Source organism: Aotus nancymaae, unplaced genomic scaffold (genome assembly GCF_030222135.1).
Source record: "Aotus nancymaae isolate 86718 unplaced genomic scaffold, 86718_ANA_hifiasm-v0.15.2.pri h1tg000006l, whole genome shotgun sequence".
Classification (NCBI taxonomy): domain Eukaryota; kingdom Metazoa; phylum Chordata; class Mammalia; order Primates; family Aotidae; genus Aotus; species Aotus nancymaae.
Genome location: NW_026988417.1, coordinates 79096493 through 79117717, shown reverse-complemented (window position 1 = coordinate 79117717; position 21225 = coordinate 79096493). Strand labels below are relative to the sequence as shown.

The 21225-nt window shown below is 36.1% G+C and overlaps 1 protein-coding gene across 8 annotated transcripts in view; it reads left to right on the top strand.

Annotated features, from left to right (window-relative positions):
- MAPK10 (mitogen-activated protein kinase 10) overlaps positions 1-21225 on the top strand; it is a 562186-nt gene that overhangs the window by 415185 nt on the left and 125776 nt on the right. For all 8 annotated transcript variants that reach the window (XM_064368902.1, XM_064368904.1, XM_064368906.1 and 5 more), the window contains one exon: positions 12735-12904. In XM_064368902.1, coding sequence (XP_064224972.1) covers positions 12735-12904 — 170 coding nt within the window. The remainder of the gene's footprint in view (positions 1-12734; positions 12905-21225) is intronic.

The window sequence follows — 21225 nt, the reverse complement described above, 5'->3', positions numbered from 1 at the left end:
GCTGTCCTCTATCTGGTGACTCGGGAATTTAGGTTTCCACCATCTTGTGATGCATAAGCTAAAACACCCCTGTAGAAAGAGATGTGTTGTGGAGGCACTTCACAGTTTTTAAAAATTTAATTTAATTTCAGGTTCTGGGATTCATTTGCAGAACATGCAGGTTTATTACATAGGTAAACATGTGCCATGGTGGTTCCCTGCACCTATCAACCCATTGCCTAAGTATTAAGCCCCACATGCATTAGCTATTTGTCCTGATGCTCTCCCTCCCACCACCCTCATGACTGGTTCTGGTGTGTGTTGTTCCCCTCCCTGTGTCCGTGTGTTCTCATTGTTCAGCTCCCACTTATAAGTGAGAACATGCAGTGTTTGGTTTTCTGTTCCTGTGTTAGTTTGCTGAGGATGATGACTTCCAGCTTCATCCATGTCCGTGCAAAGGATATGATGTCATTCCTTTTTATGGCTGCATAATATTCCATGGTGTATATGTAATATATTTTCTTTATCCAGTCTATTATTAATGGGTATTTGGGTTGGTTCCAAGTCTTTGCTATTGTTAATAGTACTGCATTAAACATATGTGTGCATGTACCTTTATAGTAGAAAGATTTATATTCCTTTTAGTATATGCCCAGTAATGGGATTGCTGGGTCAAATGGTATTTCTGGTTCTAGATCCTTGAGGAATCACCACACTGTCTTCCACAGTGGTTGAAGTAATTTACATTCCCACCAATGGTGTAATAGCATTCTTATTTCTCTGCAGCCTCACCAGCATCTTTTGTTTCTTGACTTTTTAATAATCACCATTGTGAATGGTGTAAGATGGTATCTCATTGTGATTTTGATTTGCATTCCTCTAATAATCAGTGATGCTGAGCTCTTCTCATGTTTGTTGGCTGCATAAATGTCTTGTCTTCTTTTGAGAAGTGTCTGTTCGTGTCCTTTGCCCACTTTTGATGGGGTTGTTTTATTCTTGTAAATTTAAGTTCCTTGTAAATTCTGAATATTAGATCTTTGTCAGATGAATAGATTGAAAAATGTTTCTCCCATTCTGTAGGTTGCCTGTTCATTCTGATAATAGTTTCTCTTGCTGTTCACTAGCTCTTTAGCTTAATTAGATTCCATTTGTCCATTTTTGCTTTTTTTGCAATTGCTTTTGGTGATTTCATCATAAAATCTTTGTCCATGCCTATTTCCTAACTGGTATCACCTAGATTTTCTTCTATGGTTTTTATGGTTTTGGCTTTTACATTTTTACGTTTAAGTCTTTAATCCATATGGAGTTAATTTTTGTATAAGGTGTAAGGAAGGACTCCAGTTTCAGTTTTCTGCATATGGCTAGCCAGTTCTCTGTGCACCATTCATTAATTAGTAAGTCCTTTCCCCATTGCTTATTTTTATCAGGTTTGTTCAAGATCAGATGGTTATAGATGTGCGGTCTTACTTATGAGATTTCTGTTCTGTTCAATTGATCTATGTGTCTGTTTTTATAAAGTATTATGCTGTTTTGATTACTGTAGCCTTGTAGTATAGTTTGAAGTTAGGTAGCATGATGCCTCCAGCTTTGTTCTTTTTGCTTAGGATCATATTGGCTAAATAGGCTTTTTTTTGTTCCATATGAATTTTAAAGTATTTTTGTTTTTTCTAATTCTGTGAAGAATGTCAATGGTATTTTGACAGAAATAGCATTGAATCTATAAATTACTTTGAGCAGTATGGCCATTTTCACAATATTGATTCTTTCAATCCACAAGGATGGAATGTTTTTTCATTTGTTTGTGTTGTCTCATTTCTTTGAGAAATGGTTTGTATTTCTTGAAGAGGTCCTTCACATCCCTTGTTGGCTGTACTCCTAGGTATTTTATTTTCTTTGTAGCAATTGTGAATGGCAGTTCATTTATGATTTGGCTCTCTGCTTGCCTATTGTTGGTGTATAGGAATGCTTGTAATTTTTGCACATTGATTTTGTATCCTGAGACTTTGCTGAAGTCATTTGTCAGCTTAAGAAGCTTTTGGGCTGAGACAGTGGGATTTTCTAGATATAGGGTCATGTCCTCTGCAAACAGAGACAATTTGACTTCCTCTCTTCCTGTTTGAATACTCTTTATTTCTTTCTCTTGCCAGATTGCCCTGTTCAGAAATTCCATTACTGTGTTAAATAGGAGTAGTGAGAGAGGTCATCCTTGTCTTGTGTCAGTTTTCAAGGGAAATGCTTCTAGCTTTTGCCCATTCAGTATGACATTGGTTGTGGGTTTGTCATAAATAGCTTATTTTGAGATATGTTCTGTCAATAACTAGTTTATTGAGAGTTTTTAACATGAAGGGATGTTGAATTTTATCAAAGGTCTTTTCTGCATCTATTTAGATAATCATGCGGTTTTTGTCATTGGTTATGTTTATGTGATGGATTACATTTATTGATTTGTGTATGTTGAACCAGCCTTGCATCCCAGGGATGAAGCCAACTTGATGTGGTGGATAAGCTTTTTGACTTTATTGAGTATCTGCATCGATGTTCATCATGGATATTGGACTGAAGTTTTTTTGTTTGTTTGTTTCTCTGCCAGGGTTTGGTATTGGTATGATACTGGCCTCATAAAATGAGTTAGGAAGATGTCTCTCCTTTTCAGTTGTTTGGGATACTTTCAGAAGGAATGGTACCAGCTCCTCTTTGTACCTCCAGTAGGATTCAGCTGTGAATCCTTCTGGTCCTGGGCTTTTTATGGTTGGTAGGCTATTTATTACTGCCTCACTTTCAGAACTTTATATTGATTTTTTCAAGGATTTGACTCTTCCTGGTTTAGTCTTTGAAAGGTGTATTTGTCCAGGAATTTATCCATTTCTTCTAGATTTTCTAGTATATTTGTCTAGAGGTGTTTATAATATTCTCTGATGGTAGTATGTATTTCTGTGGAATCAGTGGTGACATCCCCATTATCATTTTCTTGTGTCTATCTGATTCTTTTCTTTTTTTCTTCTTTATTAGTCTAGCTAGCAGTCTATTTGTTTTATTAATTTTTTTTAAAAAAACAGCTCTTGGATTCATTTATTTTTCAAGAATTTTTTTGTGTTTCTATCTTTTTCAGTTCTGCTCTTAATTATTTCTTATTTTCTGTTAGTTTTTAGATTTGTTTGCTCTTGCTTTTCTAGTTCTTTTAGTTGTAAGCACATCACTTTTTGAAGGCCTGTTTAGGTAACAACTGGCATTTCTTTTTTTTTTTTTTCTGATGACTTGTTTTACTATTTGATTTAAAAATAATGTTTAAACCCATAACACTAAAAAAATGTTTCAAGTAATACATTTTGAACCAGCAGTTAAGGAAAGGTTGCCTAATTATACAATGAGCCTCCACCTCTTCGAAAGACCATTGTTCTTACTTAATTAACATTAATTAAAACAATCCTAAAACAACAGGGCATATTCCCATTAGGATAAATTACTCAGACCTCAGCAGAGCAGCAAAGAATTCCCTAGAATAGAATCTTTCACTACTTTTCCACCTGCACTATATCTACCTCTCAAAGGACTCTGCTAGAGCTGGGAGCCTCCCTCTGGAAGGGGCATCTGTTCCATATTGAATTTGCTCCATTTGTGGCCATGGGTGGAGGGTGTAGCAGATTCCCAGGTGTCAGCAGAAACATGGTTGGGATGGAATAGATCCTCACCTGCTGTGGCTGTCTTTGAAGCACTTTTACCCTGCTCATTCTGGTCTCAAATCTTCCACATGGATATTTAAGTCTATTGTTGCTTGACTCAATATAGAGAAGAATGGGATGGGTAGTTGCCAGGGAAATGCTATTTTCTTTTCTTTTTTCTTTTCTATTTTTTTTTTTTTGAGATGGAGTCTTGCTCTGTCACTGAGGCTGGAGTACAGTAGCACCATCTCAGCTCACTGAAACCTCCGCCTCCCAGGTTCAAGTGATTCTCCTGCATCAACCTCCCAACTGGTTGGGACTACAGGAATGCGCCACAATGCCCAGCTAACTTTTGTATTTTTAGTAGAGTTGAGGTTTTGCCATGTTGGCCAGGCTGGTCTGTAACGTTTGACCTCAGATGATCCACCCACCTCGGCCTCCCAAAGTGCTGGGATTACAGACATGAGCCAGACAGCTGGCATTTCTGTATATAGTCACATGACATCAACTGCAACTGCAAGGAAGGCTGGAAAATGGAGAGTGGCACATGGATATTCATGGATCACTGTCTCTACCACAAATGAAAACAAATATATATATATATATATATATATCTTGTTATCCTGTAATTCTGATCTCTGATGGTTCTTTGTGGATTTTAAAGCAGTATCACAGTGATTTCACATGGCAATGTGGCTTATGAGCTAGGCCAGCTTTTGTTATAAACACTCTAAAACTGCTAACTATGGGTCTTAAATGTTGTCTAACTTCTCAATAATAATGATAATTATAATAATGGTGATAATTATATTAAGAATAATAACAAACTTCGAGAATTTTCTGTAACCTTATTCCATGCTTATAGCTTACATGGCTTATCTTATTTAACCTTTCAACCAATCAAAAGTAGATTTTTACCCTCATTGTGCAACTAAAGAAACAAAAGCTAAGATTATAAAGAACTTGCTGAATAAATAGAATCAGCCCTTTAAATTTCATGACATCTGTGAAAATCCAGCTTTCCATCACTACACAAGATTGTCTACTTCAACCTTGAATTATTTCATGTTAAGCTTAAACTTTAGGCTGACACAATTGATAAATGAGTTTATGAAAGAGGGTATTCATTCATTTCTCTTGATTGTCTTAGCTTTGTTCCTGAGTGTCACCTTATTATAGGAAAACCATATCACTATTCTTAATTATTTTAGCTGAACTAATACATGCTTTAGCTTACAAAAAGAAGACAACTTGTTGGCCAAACTTTGATTCATATTAATTAGTGCTACCAATTAATAGTCTGAGACTTTGAGCCAATTAATTAACAGCTCTGTAGCCCACTTTCTTCATCTGTTTTGAGTGTTCACTTTAACATGTTAACATAATACAGAGTACACCTATAGGAGATAGGCAATAATACTGGTTCAACTTTCTTTCTCCCCTTGTGTTATTGAGAGTTTATATCATACAAGTCATATGACACATATTTCTGTGACTTTCACTAAAAGTTTTTGTCTACTGCCTGTTGTTTGATTCCAGGTTTATTATATAAATAAACTATTGAATATATTCTTCCTGAAGTTTAGCTAAAGAATCTTATCTTTCCTATGAATTGGCGTTATACATTTTATGAGAATAATGAATCAAAACTTGCCACTCACTGTGGTTTTGTCGTTGTCATTATTTTTTTCCTTTGATGTTCCAGAAGTGTGACACTAAGTTTTGTGCTCAAGGCAATAGATATTCATAACTTAAGTCTTCTGGTAAAACTGTCATCTCCTAGCTTGCTTTATTTGATATTTGTTCTTAAAACTGGATTTAACGGTTTTACTGTTTCCCTTTTCTTTTTTTTTTTTTTTTGAGATGGAGTCTTGCTCTGTCGCCAGGCTGGAGTGCAGTGGTGCGATCTTGGCTCACTGCAACCTCCGATCCCGGGTTCAAGTGATTCTTCCGCCTCAGCCTCCCGAGTAACTGGGACTACAGGTGTGTGCCAAACGCCCGGCTAATTTTTGTATTTTTAGTAGAGACGGGGTTTCACCATGTTGGCCAGGACGGTCTCGATCTCTTGACCTCGTGATCCACCCGCCTCGGCTTCCCAAAGTGCTGGGATTACAGGCGTGAGCACCGCGCCCGGCCTGTTTCTCTATCTTTTACCGTGAGCTACACAAATATATTATGGAACTATACAGAATATAAATAATGAATGAAAGAATAAAATGGTTTGCCCAAGGTTTCACAGCTATTAAGTGCAGAATTGATCCAGGCTCAGTGCTATTTTGAGCTATATCATTTAAAAGAAACTAAGAAAGCTTAACCTCCAAAAATTCTTAAACCTCAGTGTTTCCCACTCAGGAACTGACTATCAGAAACATAGGACAGTCATCCACAAATGATGAGGAGGGAGTGCTACTGAAATATAGGGTATTATATTTGAGAAAAGTGCAATCAAAGCTTTGGACACCTGCAAGAGGAGTTCAATAACGTGAGACATTTTTCTTTGCAGCATTCTGTGGCTATAGGTTAGCAATGGAATTGATGATGAGGGCTTAGGTGCTGATATCAAGGAGAGTCTTTTATGACATTGTTTTTAACTTCCACATCTTTTGTTTACTTGATCTGCATTGCTTCCAGTTTTTGACTCTTTAATTAGTCATCTTTGAATGGTGGCATCTTTTATCTATACTATTGTCTAAAACAGTGATTCTCAAAGTATGAAACTTGTTAGAAATACAGATTCTTGGCCTTTTCTAGTATTACTGAATTAGAAACTTTGCATTTTATAAGCCCGCTAGCTAGTCTTAATCCATGTTAAAACTTCAGAACCTCTGCTCTAGACCAAGTATTGGCTAATCATACCTTCTCAACATAAATGTGTGTGTGTGTGTGTGTGTGTGTGTTTTAACTTTCTAGGTTCAAATAATCAGCTGTCTTGTCCTATGACCTGAACTCAGGAAATACTAAAATGTATAACTAGAGAAAAGTCATTTTCAGCACAAATAATATTTTTCTGCAGTGTGCTTAATGGAATATTTTCATGGGCACATTTCATAAACAAAAATTTATATTTGAACAAGGAACACTATATAGAAGCTGAAGGATAAAATATATTCTATTAAATATGCTCTGAACTTTTCAAAACTCAATTTAGATTTGTAAGCTTGGGGCACAGATGGAATCTGGGGGAAGTTCTTTAACACATCATATTTGCTATAAAATTCTTGATTATGACATCAATCTAAGAAAATTTTCTATGCTATTATATCCATGTCTTACTGCTTAAGCTAGCAATTAAAATAGACTTTTACCAATTATTTGAGATGCTTTCATGAATATCTTCCCTAACTTCCAAATTTTACCTGAAGTTTAATTCAAACTGGGGTATAAAGAAGAAACTTGAAAGGAAATTATATATTTGTGTGTGTGTGAATTCACAAACTTTGTAATGATGATTTTCAACTGGTTGCTGATGCTTGAATCCAAATCTCCAGAATGTTATGCCAATGACTTGTATTTTATCAAGCCCTGCTTCTCAGATGTGAATCCCCAGGTGGTTGAAATGCACGTTTATATCTGAGAACCAGTGAAAAGGGAGATTCAGGGATATTTTTGGTTGGGGAAAACAGATAAAATCTCCTCTCAAACATTACCAACTTTATACCTGTGACTTTGCATCCAGTAGTTGCTGTATACATAGTAGCTGAATGAATTAATGATAATGAATGAACGCAGATGGTTAGTTGAAACTGTTAAAGTTGTCAGAATCAAAATGGAGTCACCTGTGTTAGAAGAAAAAGAAAAAAACCCTGACAAATAGAGCAGAGGAAGGTCATAAAGAAAATGGTTCATATGCAGAAATGCCTGTTGGAAACTATTACAAAAGGCTGAAAAACCCACAAACTTGCACAAAGACCATCATAACGTTATGCAAAACATATTTCTGCAAAGACATCTGCCCAGCAACTGCCTGTCCCACTTCAGACTGGCATTACCTTTGTTATTGATCCTGTAGCCAAGGATAATTATCTCAAAATAATCATCCTCATTTTTCCTTTAAAAACCTCTGTCGTCCTTTACCTCCCTGAATACACACATAGTTTACTGTGGCACATATGCTGCCATTGCAATGCTTTATTTCAGAATAAATATTCACTTATTTCTATTATATAGAGAGAGCCTTTTTCTGCTTGTTAGTTTCTGTTTGCTTCCAGCACCTTCTTTTATTCTACTGTAGAATGTATTATCCATACTTTAAAAACTTTCTCATTTGATTGTCTTCATTCTAGACCAAACCTTATCTTTTTTTTTGTTATATTTCCAGTGCCAAACCTCGTATTGGGCAAATAATATGTATATCATATGTGTTTGTTGGGTTAAACCGTTCTAAATATTAAATAGGGTAGCTTGTGAAGTTAAACCTGAAAGAGAAGTGACATGGATATTTAGGCTTCTTTGATTTATTTGAATATACATTGAAATGTTGGAAGAGGAGGCACAACAAGTTGAATCAACTGTGATATGAAGACTGAGACTATAGCTAGAAAAGCCACAGCGAAGTCCAAAGGCATAGGGCCATGCCATGATACAGCATTAAGTCAGGAATCAGAACACAAAGTTCGTTGCCAATGATTAGTGTATACATGCAATGCAGTTGAGAAAGCTACACTTCCAAAGTGAAGGGAATAAGTAAGGGAAGGGGAGATATATTATCTAGGTTTGATGAGGCTAGTGTGTGCTAAAGATTTTGTGTGTGGTCAGAAACAGAGTATTAAAGGATATAAACCAGGGTCAGCACATGACAAATGGCAAATTAGGCACTTAATTCATCCCAAATTAAACTTGGCAGATGAATTCGTTTTAAATTTTAGCTCCAATTACTTTTTAACCTTTCTTAGCAAGGGAAAAAAGGAGGGCTTTATTCAGGCTATTCTGCTCATATGCCAAAAAGTCTAGAGTAGAAATGGGCCATGGAGTGGAGAGCAGTTCCTGGTACTGTGGTTGAAATCAAGGCTTGTTTAAAGACTAATGTTCTTGTTTCTGCCACTATCCACACCCATTGTCTAAATTCTAAACCCTGTTGTTGTCTCCTTCAATAGGCTTGCAATGTCCTGATGTTTAATGGTCTTGTTTTATTCCCTATGCCATGCTCCACAGACTGCTTTCTTGATTGTAGACCTTTTGTTATTGCATTTGCAAATCACTTGAATTTTTGGTTTCCTGTACAAGCAACATAAATTCCCATAAGTCCGCTTTACTCCTTGAGGTCTGAGTGCATTTGAAGTTAATGCTGCCACCATATCAGATGCAATCATAGGTTGGTGCCTGTCACACATATTGTACTCGCAAGTCTGTTTCCGCTATCTGGGGTCTCAAGATTCTAGCACTGGATTTGTAGGTTTTGCCAACCGTGTTCATATGGGCCCCACTGTATTCTCCTCATTTACATCACTGATGCTGCTTGGATCCTCTTCCAAGAGCATATGGGGAAAATTAGATAGTACTTCTATTTCAAGTTTTTTTATTTAGAGATGCAATGCCAAAACTTTCCAAGGAAAATAGTTTTATTATCAATCCAGAGGTTCAGAGCCTAAGGAGATTTAAATATTTTGAATTATACCAGAATTTGATTTTCAGAAAAGTTGGCATATGTTAAAATCATACAGAAAGTCTTTGGTTTAGATTCTGGACTCAAAACATTATAGGCAGATTTTTTTACTAATTAAAGCTTTGGCAGGACACTCACAAGTTGTGAGGTATGTGAGAAATTATTCATTGTGTGGGAATGACTCACGTCTCACTTCTTGTAGGACAACCAGCATTCTTTGACAAACCAAATCAATATAAATCCTACCTCTCCCCTTACTGTGGCATTTTAAAACCTGCCCACAAATCTCCTAAATGCCCCAAATGGGTCAAAGCCACCTTTAATGAGAACCACTGGCATACATTGTTTAATTTTCAGTGACTGGGATTGGAGAGAAATCCATAGAAAATACGGGTGCTTAAAACCTGAACAAAACTAGCAAGAAAGGATGACTGTTGGGAAAGCATCCGCCAGTGTGTGCCACAGGAATGGGCTACATGATATTCTTTGAGGTTCCTTCTAGCTGTAGAATTCTTACTATTTATGTCATAAGTTCAATATAAGATCATTTGTGGATCATCACAGATAATGGATATTTATATTATACATATATATTATGGTTCAAAATTGTAAAGACAAACTCTTCAATGACTAAATATAATTGATGGATTAACTTTTCTTAAAAATAAGCAAAAAATGCAACAATTAAGGTACTTAAAATCTAAGCTTCCAAAAAATAAAGTGTCATGTGGCATTTTAGAAAAATATTAACTTGAAAAAAATTTTGCTATGCTTGATTCAGAATAATAGCATTTGTGTTATTAATGAGAATAAATGAAGTCAACACTGTTTAATTCAAATTTACCCAATTAAAATACTTAAAACTTTACATAAGTTTTTATCTCAGTTCTTTCTGAGAAAGGGATGTAGGTACAATTTTTTTTTTTTTTTTTTTTTACTTTAAGCTTTGGAGTACATGTACAGATCATGCAGGATTGTTACATAGGTATACACATGCCATGGTGGTTTGCTGCCTCCATCCCCCTGTCATCTACATTAGGTATTTCTCCTAATGTTATCCCTCCTCAATTTTCCTACCCCCTGCTATCCCTCCCAAACCCCCCACAACAGACTCCATTGTGTGATAGTCCCCTCCCTGTGTCCATGTCTTCTCATTGTTCAATACCCACTTATGAATGAGAACATGCAGTGTTTGGTTTTCTGTTCTTGTGTGAGTTTGCTGAGAATAATGGTTTACAGGTTCATCCATGTCCCTACAAAGGACATGAACTCATCCCTTTTTATGGCTGTGTAGTATTCCATGATGTATATGTACCACATTTTCTTTATCCAATCTATCTTTGATGGCATTTGGGTTGGTTCCACATCTTTGCTATTGTAAACAGTGCCTCAGTGAACATACATGTGCCTGTGTCTTTATAATAGATCGATTTATAATCCTTTGGGTATATACCCAGTAATGAGATTGCTGGGATTGCTGGATCAAATGATATTTTATTTCTAGATCCTTGAGGAATTGCCACACTGCCTTCCACAGTGGTTGAGCTAATTTACTCTCCCACCAACAGTGTAAAAGCACTCCTATTTCTCCACATCTTCTCCAGCATCTGTCGTCTCCAGATTTTTTAATGATCGCTATTCTAACTGGCATGAGATGGTATCTCAATGTGGTTTTGATTTGCATTTCTCTAGTACTCATTGATGATGAGCATTTTTTCATATGTTTGTTGGCTTCATGTATGTCTTCTTTGAAAAGTGTCTGTTCATATCCTTCACCCACTTTTGGATGGGTTTGTTTTTTTCTTGTAAATCTGTTTTAGTTCTTTGTAAATTCTGGATATTAGCACTTTGTCAGATGGGTAGATTGCAAAAATTTTTTCCCATTCTATTGGTTGCCAGTTCACTCTAATGATTGTTTCTTTTGCTGTACAGAAGTTCTGGAGTTTAATTAGGTCCCATTTGTCTATTTTAGCTTTTATTGCCAATGCATTTGGTGTTTTAGTCATGAAGTCCTTGCCTATGCCTATGTCCTGAATGGTTTTGCCTAGGTTTTCTTCTAGGGTTTTTATGGTGTTAGGTCTTATGTTTAAGTCTTTAATCCATCTGGAGTTAATTTTAATGTAAGATGTCAGGAAGGGGTCCAGTTTCTGCTTTCTGCACACTGCTAGCCAGTTTTCCCAACACCATTTATTAAACAGGGAATCCTTTCCCCATTGCTTGTTTTTGTCAGGTTTGTCAAAGAGCAGATGGTTGTAGATATGTGGCATTACTTCCAAGACCTCTGTTCTGTTCCGTGGTCTATATCTCTGTTTTGGTACCAGTACCAAGCTGTTTTGATTACTGTAGCCTTGTAGTATAGTTTGAAGTCAGGTAGCATGATGCCTCCAGCTTTGTTCTTTTTGCTTAGAATTGACTTGGCTATGCGGGTTCTCTTTAGGTTTCATATGAAGTTTAAGATGGTTTTTTCCAGTTCTGTGAAGAAGGTCAATGGTAGTTTGATGGAGATAACATTGAATCTATAAACTACTTTGGGCAGTATCGCCATTTTCATGATATTGATTCTGCCTAACCATGAGCATAGAATGTTTTTCCATATGTTTGTGTCCTCTCTTATTTCCTTGAGCAATGGTTTGTAGTTCTCTTTGAAGAGGCCCTTCACATCCTTTGTTAGTTGTATTCCTAGGTATTTTATTCTCTTTGTAGCAATTGTGAATGTGAGTTCGCTCATCATTTGGCTCTCTGTTTGTCTGTTATTGGTGTATAGGGATGCTTGTGATTTTTTCACATTGATTTTGTATCCTGAGACTTTGCTGAAATTGCTTATCATCTTAAGGAGATTTTGGGCTGAGATGATGGGATCTTCTAAATATACAACCATGTATATTGAGACAATTTGACTTCCTCCTTTCCTAATTGAATACCCTTTATTTCTTCTTCTTGCCTGATTGCTCCGGCTAGAACTTCCAATACTATGTTGAATAAGAGTGGTGAGAGAGGACACACTTGTCTAGTGCCAGTTTACAAAGGGAATGCTTCCAGTGTTTTCCCATTCAGTATATTATTATCTGTCCTCATGTGACTGTTATAATGGATGACCAGTGATCATCTTTGTCATATTTACTTGAATCCTGAAGGATCTAATATAACCTCTGAGACCAGTGCATATTCAGTAGATATAGATGTTTATTCTACAAATGAATGTTTTCATGAGATACTTTAGAAAACATAATGCAAATAAAATTTAAGATAAGTCTATTATAAATAGTTTTAATGTTGGGAATAAGCCATTTCTTTGCATTTATTTCCCCAAGCTCTTTTACTCCAGGTAATCTTGTATGGATGAATACATTTTTTTTTTTTTCTATGTGAACGTCATGAAATAGATGATAGATGGCTAGGTGTTAGTAATCATTAAAAGAACAAGTTTCTGTACATCTCATCATCATTCTGCCTGTTCACTTGCCTCATGTTTTTGCTGTTCTTCTTTTTGACAGGGATTCGATAAACAAGTGGATGTGTCATATATTGCCAAACATTACAACATGAGCAAAAGCAAAGTTGACAACCAATTCTACAGTGTGGAAGTGGGAGACTCAACCTTCACAGTTCTCAAGCGCTACCAGAATCTAAAGCCTATAGGCTCTGGGGCTCAGGGCATAGTTTGGTAAGCAGAATGGATTTGCTATATTTTTAAAGGGAACATACTGTGTGCAACTAGTAGACACAAACACACAAACAAAACCCCCAAAATAAATAGTATAATTTGGGAGGGAAAAATAATCCTGCTGAAAAAATTATTAGCCTTATGTTTAATTCATTACCCACTTGCTAACAATATATACAACTTGGCTTGCGACATGTTTTTCTGGTCACAGAAAAAAAAATTGCTACACAAGAATCATAAAGCAATAAAGAGAACCAGAGGTTTCTAGAAGTTGCTAACATATTTATAAAAAAATCTTTTTTTTTATTTGAGATGGAGTCTCGCTCTGTCGCCAGGCGGCAGTGCAGTGGCTCCTTACACACTAGAGAGAGATAAAAGATATTTCAAATGTTTCTATGACTTTTCAAATTCAGTGTTTGAAACAGTTACCTATTTAGAAAAAGTAGTATTTAAAAAATGTTTGCCTTATGTTTCCAAAATGGGAAGATTCTGGGCTTCTTAGTAACTATTCTTTTATGACATTGTTGAGTAGCTAATTAAAATATGACAAATGTAGATTTGATTTACCTGTTATAAGGCTTTTGCAAAATTAATGATATCAGGTTAATTGATAAGCATTTCTTTTACACAGTTCTAATTTGTAATGTCACAACCAAATGTATTTAATATAAACTTATAATAATTATTAATATTTCTAATGGCTCACACAGATAAGTAAAAATTCAGGACATGTATCCTGAATATTTATATATGTATATTTATTTATAAAAGATATTTATTTATATATTTATTTGTTACTGCTCTATTCATAATGTCCATTTAAAATCACAAACACTTTTAAGGGATGAGATGAATTTACAGCAAGTCACCATAAATTTAGCCATTTTCTTGCTGACCTTACAGTTCTGTAAGTCAGAAGTCCTACCCAGGTTTCACTGGGCTAAAATTAAGATGCTGGCTGGCTGAGTTCCTTTCTGGAGGTACTAGAGGAGAATCTATTTCCCTGTTCATTTGAATTGTTGGCAGATTTCAACTCCTTGTAGTTGTGGTAAAAAAAGAAAAAGAGGTTCACAATTTAAAATACTTTAAATCTTTTAAAAGTCATGTTTAAGTGGCTACATTTATGGCGATTTGCTATGCTAACAATACTAATACACATGATATAGTAAAGATTCTGATATTAAGACAATTCCTATAAATGCCCTAAACTTACCAGTGACAGGAGAAAAATAGTAGTTTCTGGCTACCTTTCTTTGATGGAAAATTGTAGAATATTAACATGAGACAGTTTTCCTAAGATTCTCAGTTCAGATGCTCAAGTATTCCTTGGGATAGTTTGATCTTCCTTTGAATAGATCTGCCACAGATTTGTGGCCGTGAAACTGAATACTGTAAGTGAAAGAAAACATAGAACTTTAATGACTCAAAAATAGATCCAAAGCAGCATTTTGCTCAGGAAGTTAACAGATTATCACGGAAAGATTTGAACATTTCCTAATAATTTTGTAGTATGTTTTATAAGACATTTGGGCATCTATTTCTCCTTTTTATAGAGTGGAAATTATCCTTGGCCTTAGGTATAGTAACTGAAAATTTTTTTTATGTTGCCTTTGTCAACTGTGAGCTCATTGGCCTCTCTTACATCAATCGCATCCCTTCCCAGACATGTTTCTGAAATCCACAGACCTTCTCTATGAGCACAACTGTCAGACTGCATAATATCTTGAATGTTCCATGTAATCCTGAGTATAGTGACTGGTAGAATTTGTAAACTGGGTATATCTGAGATCTCTAAGGGACATACAAACTAAAACTTATCATTAATTTATTTTACCTTATTTTCTTTGTAGCAGAAATAAAACACGGAGGAAACAATTACAAAACAGATATCATCATTGTGCATGTGTCACCACGTGCAATTTTGCATGTGTGTTCATGAGAAATTTTGCTTTTCAAGCCTAAGTATTGGCATATGGATACTTATTATGTCACAGAATCTCCGTCCTCCTAACTTGTTTGAAATGGAGCCTTGGTTCTACTGTTCTGGTTACCTTAAACTTGTTATTGGGTTCTTACAATCTCTTTCTCCCCTTTAGACTGTTTTATTTCTTACTTATCAGTATGGGGAAAAAGGTAATACTAAAATATCTTCAAAAGAGATTAATTATTACTATACTGCTTTTCATTTACCATGGATGATAGGTCAAAAATGTCAATGTTGAGCACGATTAAATAAAAGCTAATATAAAATCTTTGGGAAAAAATGAAAATTTTTCTTCTGTCTTTGAGGGAAAAAAAAGTTCCCCCTTTTTAATGTATTCATTTTTATTAAAAGAAAAAAGTCACTATTTACTCTGATGTGTTTAGCGGCTTTTCCCATTTTGATGATGAATTTGAGTCACTCCATCTGCATTCTGATTTAATCACCCTTGAACTAATAACATCCATCCACAAAATGATTGGAAATGGTTGGGAACATCTTCCCCAAGGGGTTGGTAAATATGCACCAGAACAAAAGTCATTGCACCGTGGCCATGTTAGGGCGCATGATAGAAAGATATTTAATATCTATTTCTTGCTGATAAAAAATTAGAAGAAAAATTGATAAAATAAGTTCTCAGGATTCTGTTAAAATTTGCATATTTAAATATTATAGATTCAATTGCCTGTAGTTTAATATACCTTATATTGTCATCTTTAGTAATTATAGTTACAAATAAACTTATGTCCAACAAATACATTTTTCCCATTATGATTTGTCAATGATAGCTTTTAACTTTCAGTCTTTCAGAATCCAGGTTTACTCATCTGTAAAATGGAGATAATATTATCTCTTAGGACTCAAGAGAGTACAAAACAAGCTAGATACATAAAATTGCTTTATAGATCTGAAATTGTCAGGACTTTTAGTAGATTCAAAAAAGGTAGGCTTATGATACTTTTTCCTAACAATGGAAAATTGTAGAGGTCAGCACATATAACCCAGGAAAATGCCTGATTGTAACAGTTGCTTCATCATCACATTGTGTATATTATATACATATTACAGTTAAGAACATGGGATTTAATTTAAAAAAAAAACACTTTACTAATACTCGATCATGGAGGCTGGCAAAGAAGCATTTGAACTTTTTTTCCCCCCTATCTTTCATCCAGGGCTTCAGTTAACCAATATTATTTACAATATGTTAGTTTTAAACATTCATTTTTAAATCTGTAACATGGCTTCACAGGTCCAGCTAACCATCTTTAAGCACAGAATACGGATGGGAGCATTTTATGGTTATGAGGTTGGTGACATGAAGAGAGATGGGTAAGATCATCCGGAGGGTTTTCCAGAGCATCACACTCTCTGAATAACACAAAAGAGACTTGAGCGATGGACCCCAGATGATTTTATTTTGTTTCTGGAAACATCACTCAAGCTCTTGAGGCACATTTCTCTTAGAGTTTCTAATGAGCCATTATGCTAAATGACACAGATTTAATCACACATTTCCATTTAGCCCCTGACCAGTGGAAATGATTATCCTCTCATCCACATCTGGAATATCAGCACATTCTTCATCCCTGGCATTTTCCATTAATTTTACAATTTTGGACCTTTAACTGCAACCTCCTTGAAATAAGGAACATTGAGCTTCAAATACTGTCTTTTATACTTGTAGTAGGTTTAAGGTGGTGATGGCCCAGTAGAATAGGACAGAATAAGATCATATAATTCTTCCACCTTTTGCTGTTCTCCTAGGCCCCTTTGCACAGCACAGGCTACAAATTTTATTTACTGTATTTCTCAATTGATCAATAAGACTGGTAAATGTCATTCTTTTCCTTCACCAAGAAGATGTGGTATTTTGAAAAGCAATGCGTAGAAGTTTGATGGCAGTATATTTGCAGAAAAACAATTATATATATATATAATATCCACATTTCTATGTGTTAACCATAAAGTATGTATATGTCCTTAATGTATAAATACTTAATGTGGATGTGATAACTAATGCTGAAGGGGTTAGTAATTCATAATCTTAAAAATTATATTTGGCTTTGGAATGTATTATGGACATTTATTCTGAGTTCTGTCATTCTTCAGTTAATTTATAATTAATTTACAACCCTGTAGTAAAAACTGACAACAAGAATTTGTAGCCTGAAGGCATTTTTCTTGTCAGATTTGAAAAACAGTCATTTAAATTTCTGTAGATAATTATTCACTTCCAGATGACTGAGTATTTTCTGTAAATCCTTTGTTGATATAAATGTTAATGTCCCCCATTAGAAGAAATAATTAATAAACACGTTATTATATTTTTCAGTTTCAATTTCCATCCTAAAGATTAAATAGTTAAGTGATGCTGATTCTTATTTTTTTTAGAACTTATCTTTTAGGTCATCAGTGGGTATTTTCATTGCCAAAGTAAAGTCAGTTTATGGTCCATATACTATTCTTTTCAGATTAATCTTGATTAATTGTTAGGGTTAAAGTGTATCCATGGTTATATTAAAAAGTAACCTATAGCCCAAATATAAATATCTAACAAGTTAATCCAGCATCATCCAGTGCATCTTGGAAAAGCCAGAATTCCTCACAGAAAGGAGGCAGTTCGATCAGTTAAATTAAATTATGCTAAATAACAAATGGCAACGGCTGCCCCTCAGATTCTGGGAAGCATTCTCATTTACTGCCCTAAGAGAGCTGTCCATTCCATCTGTAGATAAGGTGGATTTGTTTTTTGTTTGTTTGATTTTTTAAGATAGTAGGTATGCGTTAGATATTTTGTAGCAAAAAATACCAAGGCTTAGAGGAGCTCCTTATAAAGCTCAGAGGAAAGGTAGTTGGCCCTTCTCTGTACTAGGTCATGTTTTTGGCCTGTTACAGCATTACTTTGTTTATAAGTCTGAGCTGTCTTGCTAATCATGGATTTGAATATGGGGGCTGAAGACAAAGGAAGACATCTTTCAGTTTGGAAGACGGAGTGACAGCCCTATCATTCCCTTTGTGTGTTCTCTGTCTCTCCTGTGATGGGATTTAAATTTATTTAAATTTTTGACCTTGTCAAGTAAGCTTCACTTTACATGTCCAAAGTTATGAAGGCAGCATTGAGTCATTGCATTTTAAGCTTCTGAGTGTGACGGGGAAGCCTAAATTACCATCAGGGAAGGCATTCAGTCACTTCATTTGATGTGGAGTTTCTTTTATTTAAAAACATGTACCTTAGGGCTCTTGTAGCTATGCTCTTCTTCACTTCTATTCTTCTATATTTTATTATTAAAAACATTTTTCACAGATTTTAATATGCCCATTCATAAAATCAAGATTTCACTCTCAATCCAGGGAGATGCAACTCCAAATATGTTTTTGAAAGTTTTCTTTTGGGTTCACCCAGGACATCAGAATTTGGTGTGCCCTGCACAAGAGCACCGAGATGAGGGACTTGTCAGGGCTGAACTCCAGCCTGGGCTCTACCAGTGGACCCTGATGCATGGTCACCTCCGCCTCCAGGAGCCGCTTTTTCTCAATCCCACACCAGGTGGGCTAGCAGCAAATACTGAATGAATGAACTTTAGATATGAAGTGACAATGACAGAAACTCAGTTTAACTAGCAAAAATATAAGTTGGAAAATAATTAGTGTATGGAAGATCTAATACATATAGGATGCTAAATAATTCACTGGCATGATGATTGAAGACACCTAAAGGGAAAGGAAATAATAAGGGAGCAGAGGAAATTTATAAGTCCAGTTGTTGTCATGTTAACATTATCCCTCCTCTTCAGTGACCCTGAGTCTCCCATCGCCTTTCCCTCCCTACATCTTTTTATGGATATCTCTCTTTCAAGGCCTCCCTGTTCTCCGAGCCCGTCACACTCCTGCTGGATTAACTTTTTCCCTATCTTGCCAGGAAACGTGAAGAGTGATTTCCTATACTCTTAGATGCTCTTTATAATCTCACCTCCTTGTCCTTTGCAGCTTTGTTTTCCAGACTTTCATCCGGATCAGCCCAAGTGGCTGTTTTCTCTGCTCCTGCTGGAAGGCTGAGCCCAGCTGGAGGAATGATATAATCACACTGATTTCCTCCATTATAAGTTTATGAGCTTCATCCTCAGCTGGGCCCTTGTTCCTGCTCAGCAACCATTTTGCATATATGTCTCATCAGCTCCCTATCTATTTCCCAAGGTGGCTGTTACAATCCTTTTCCAACTTTCATGAAAGCTCCCAATTCCCCTTCACCAGCAGCACTCCTTACAGAAGTTCTTACCTCCTGCTTCCCAGAGCAAACAGATGGACTCAGGCATGTAAACTCTCAATTACCCCTTTAACCTCCTAATTCTTTGTCATCTCCATTCTCCTTGCCCAGCTGGGGCAGCTGAGGGCTGTGTAAGGGAGTGGTTAGAGTGCAGACTCTGAGATCCTGACTCCCTCTTACCTGTGTGGGATCTCAGGAACTTCATCTGAAGACAGGGCTGGAAGAAATAAATATGTATGTATAGAATTGCTATTAAAGCATACTTAATTAGTTAATACAGTGCCTGGATTTGCTTAGTAGTCAATGCCGGTTAGATTTCATTATTGTAGCCGGCCTGAGATATGGCCAGGTTCTAAGGGGTTGGTTTGATTAGGGTACTGTCTTTTCTCGTTCAGTGTTCAGAATGCCAGTAAAATAATCCAATCCAGGCTGGTCATGGTGACTAATACCTGTAATCTTAGCACTTTGGGAGGCTGAGGTGGGTGGATCACCTGAGGTCAAGAATTTGAGACCAGCCTGGCTAACATGGTGAAACCCAGTCTCTACTAAAAAAAACAAAAATTAGCAGGACTTGGTGGTGGGCGCCTATAATCCCAGCTACTCGGGGTGCTGAGGCAGGAGAATCGCTTGAATCCGTGGGGGTGGAGGGCAGTGAGCCGAGATCACACCACTTCACTCCAGCCTGGGTGAAAGAGTGAAACTCCATTAAAAAAAAAATCCAATCCAAAGCTACAGAGGACAAGATTTGAACCAGTGGGCAGAGCAAAAGGAACCAGAAAGACAGGTACTACTTTTCAAGCCTAATGAGAAATGACATTCTAAATGAGAGAAGGAAGGCAAATGCCAAGAATCAGACCAAAACTGGATCAAAGTGGATGAAATTTGGGAACAATGGAATGAATCTAGAACAAATGTCATGAGTATTATTGGCTGGTGCTTGAGTGTTAGTGCTATTAGACTAGGTTGAAGCCAACTGTTTCCTGATGCCCTCCTACCTCTATGGTCAAGCATTATCTAACCGTTTTATTGATCATGTCTCTACCCTTCAAATATTTGTATTTTAAAAGTGTTCATCATCCTTTGGACTTTCATTTTTCACATTTCAATGCCTGATGTCTTCTGTCATTTGGCTATACTTTACTTCTAAGCTCTTGGTTCATGAATTATTTCCGTACTCTTATCTCCTTCAGATTACTCCACAGATATCTCAAATTCACCATGCCCAATATAATTTTATGATCTTCTACTCAAACTTGCCATTCATGATGTATTTCTTATTTGGGGACTGCTATTCCTTCAGCTGCCTCAATTAAAAATTGCAGAGTCATAGTTTCCTCCTTTCTCTTTCCAGATTGAGTCTAATTGTTTCTATTTCTGAAATATTCCTTCCCTCCATTTCGATTGACCGTTTCCAGGTCTTCATCATACCCCACTGGGCTATCATCATGGGTAGTTAACTGATGTCCCTTTCCCCCTTCTTATCTCTTCCTCTTCTAGTCCATTTTCCACACTGCTTATTATGGGTAAAGTTGCTTACACAATAAAATTCAAATATTTTAGAAGGGCATACTAATCATTGTTCTCAAATGTGCTGGCCACTTTTATGCTTCGGGTATTTATATGAAGCTATTTTCTTTCACCTGAGTCTCTTGACATGCTTGCCAATTTCCGTAGGAAATTGCTACTCATCTTCACATTTCAGTTACAGGGCCACTTTTTCTGCGAAGTCTTAAGTCACCTTCCCTACTGCTCAGCAAAAGTAATTGCCCTCTCATCTGTATTATCATGACATGTTATACTTACCTTTCTTTTGGCTCTCTTTATATTTTTGTTGCTATTAAAGTCCATGTCTGCTGCTAGATGATGATCTCCTTTTGACAAGTATTCTGACTTTTTTATCCTTATAGTATCAAGATTTCAGAAAGTACCTGTTGCATAATGGAAACACCTTAAATATTAACTATTAAATTTATCAATACTGTAATGTGTATGTTTGAGCATGTATTTACTATGTATCAGATAAATAATCTGACCCACTAATTTCAGGAGTAATACATCAAATCATAAAATGTA